At 55.4% G+C, this 1,539-nt stretch overlaps 1 protein-coding gene across 1 annotated transcript in view; it reads left to right on the forward strand.

The window, feature by feature from the left end:
• MUC4 (mucin 4, cell surface associated) overlaps positions 1-1,539 on the forward strand; it is a 42,898-nt gene that overhangs the window by 28,799 nt on the left and 12,560 nt on the right. Inside the window, 3 exon segments of the mRNA XM_012730424.1 lie at positions 181-271; positions 679-846; positions 1,466-1,531. Coding sequence (XP_012585878.1) covers positions 181-271; positions 679-846; positions 1,466-1,531 — 325 coding nt within the window.

Consider the following 1,539-nt stretch of genomic DNA (forward strand, 5'->3'; position numbering starts at 1 on the left):
AAAAAAAAAAGTGTCTGATTCAGAGCCAGGCCATGCTCAGCACGCCATAGACGTCAGCTCACATCACCTTGCCACCCCACTCTCCATCCCCTTCATATCTGTGCAGGGTTCAGGGTTCAGAGGCTCAGAGGCTCCTCTCTGGCCTCTTGGACATGTAGGTTTTCTCCAATTTCCTTTCAGGTTCAGTGGCTCCTGGAACCCAACGACAAAATCCATGTGCGGCTCAATAACCAGACCGTGATATTTAAGCCTGACCATGAAGATGCAGAAGGTAGCCACCAGCCACCTCCTTCTTCCCTGGGCCAGGGCTCAGCGGGTCCCCAGTGCGTGGGAACAGTGTGCTGGGCTTGGAGGCAGCAGCCCAGGGAAGAGGAGCATGGCCACCACCCTCTGTCCCTTCAGTCGCCTCTTCACCAGGAGCCAGGCATTGAACTTCCCTTCCTCACTTCTCTCCTTCCCCCTGGGCTGTGGCCGCCTCTCCAGTAGCCCCTGCCTTCAGACTCAGGCAGTAGGGAGAGCAGTGGGACTTGAGGTGTCCTGTGTGTCCTGTGTTTGGTTTTTAGTTACTGAGAAGACATTCCCAGGGCATCCCAGAGCTGCTCTCAGTCTCTTTGCACCTTGAACCTTCGCCACTACCAAGTCTTGGCTCCCAAGCTCCCATGGCTAATTTCTTTCTAGGGCTGAACATATTCAACAGCACCGGAATCATCATGACCCTCAATGGTTCCCTGGTGTCAGCCAGTTTCGACGGGACGACAACCATCTCAGTGACGGCTCTCGCCAACATCCTCCATGCCTCCTGCAGCCTCCCAGAGGATTATCAACACCACACGGAGGGTCTTCTGGGTAAGAAGCAGGCCCCTGCTTCTGAGGCAGCATCCATAGCAGGAGCTCAGACCTGCCCCCAAGAACCCAGGACCCTAGACTGCAAGGAGCAGCCCTCTCATGGGCCTGCCATCATTCTGGGCTGAGTTTCCTTTTTCGGGGCCCTTGGAGCTGAACCATGAGGGCAGAGTAGCAGGAACCACTTCAGCTACCTTCGATGCTCACTTCCTGTCCTCTTCCTAAAACTGCAGTTCCAGTTGGGTTCTGGGCAGCCTAGGGGCTTTAGGGGTTGGGCTCTGGGGATGGTGGGCCCTTTCCCTCCCACCAGCTTCACACCTTCCGTCCCTGCCTCTAGTCCCTCCCCCCATTTTTTCCTGTTTGCCTTGCACCCCACATTCCCTCCCTTCTTCCTCCATTTCCTCCTTCATTTTCTTCTCCTCCCTCACTGAAGGAGAAGGGCCTGCGCTGAAGGCCTGGTCTTCTTCCCTCCTCCTGGCAGACTGAACCAAAAACTAATGCAATTAAGAGGTCTCCCAGCTCTTCCCCCTCCTCCTTAGAGCTTGAACGTGACTCCTTGAATGCCCTGCAGGGAAGGGGAGGGTGATCACAGAATGGCTGAGCTCCTACTTCATCCCTCCAGGGGTCTGGAATGAAGATCCAGAGGATGACTTCATGATGCCCAACGGCTCCATTGTCCCCAGAAATAGTTCTGAG

The sequence above is a fragment of the Condylura cristata genome, unplaced genomic scaffold (assembly GCF_000260355.1).
Source record: "Condylura cristata isolate star-nosed mole 26May11 unplaced genomic scaffold, ConCri1.0 scaffold00003, whole genome shotgun sequence".
NCBI classification, from domain to species: domain Eukaryota; kingdom Metazoa; phylum Chordata; class Mammalia; order Eulipotyphla; family Talpidae; genus Condylura; species Condylura cristata.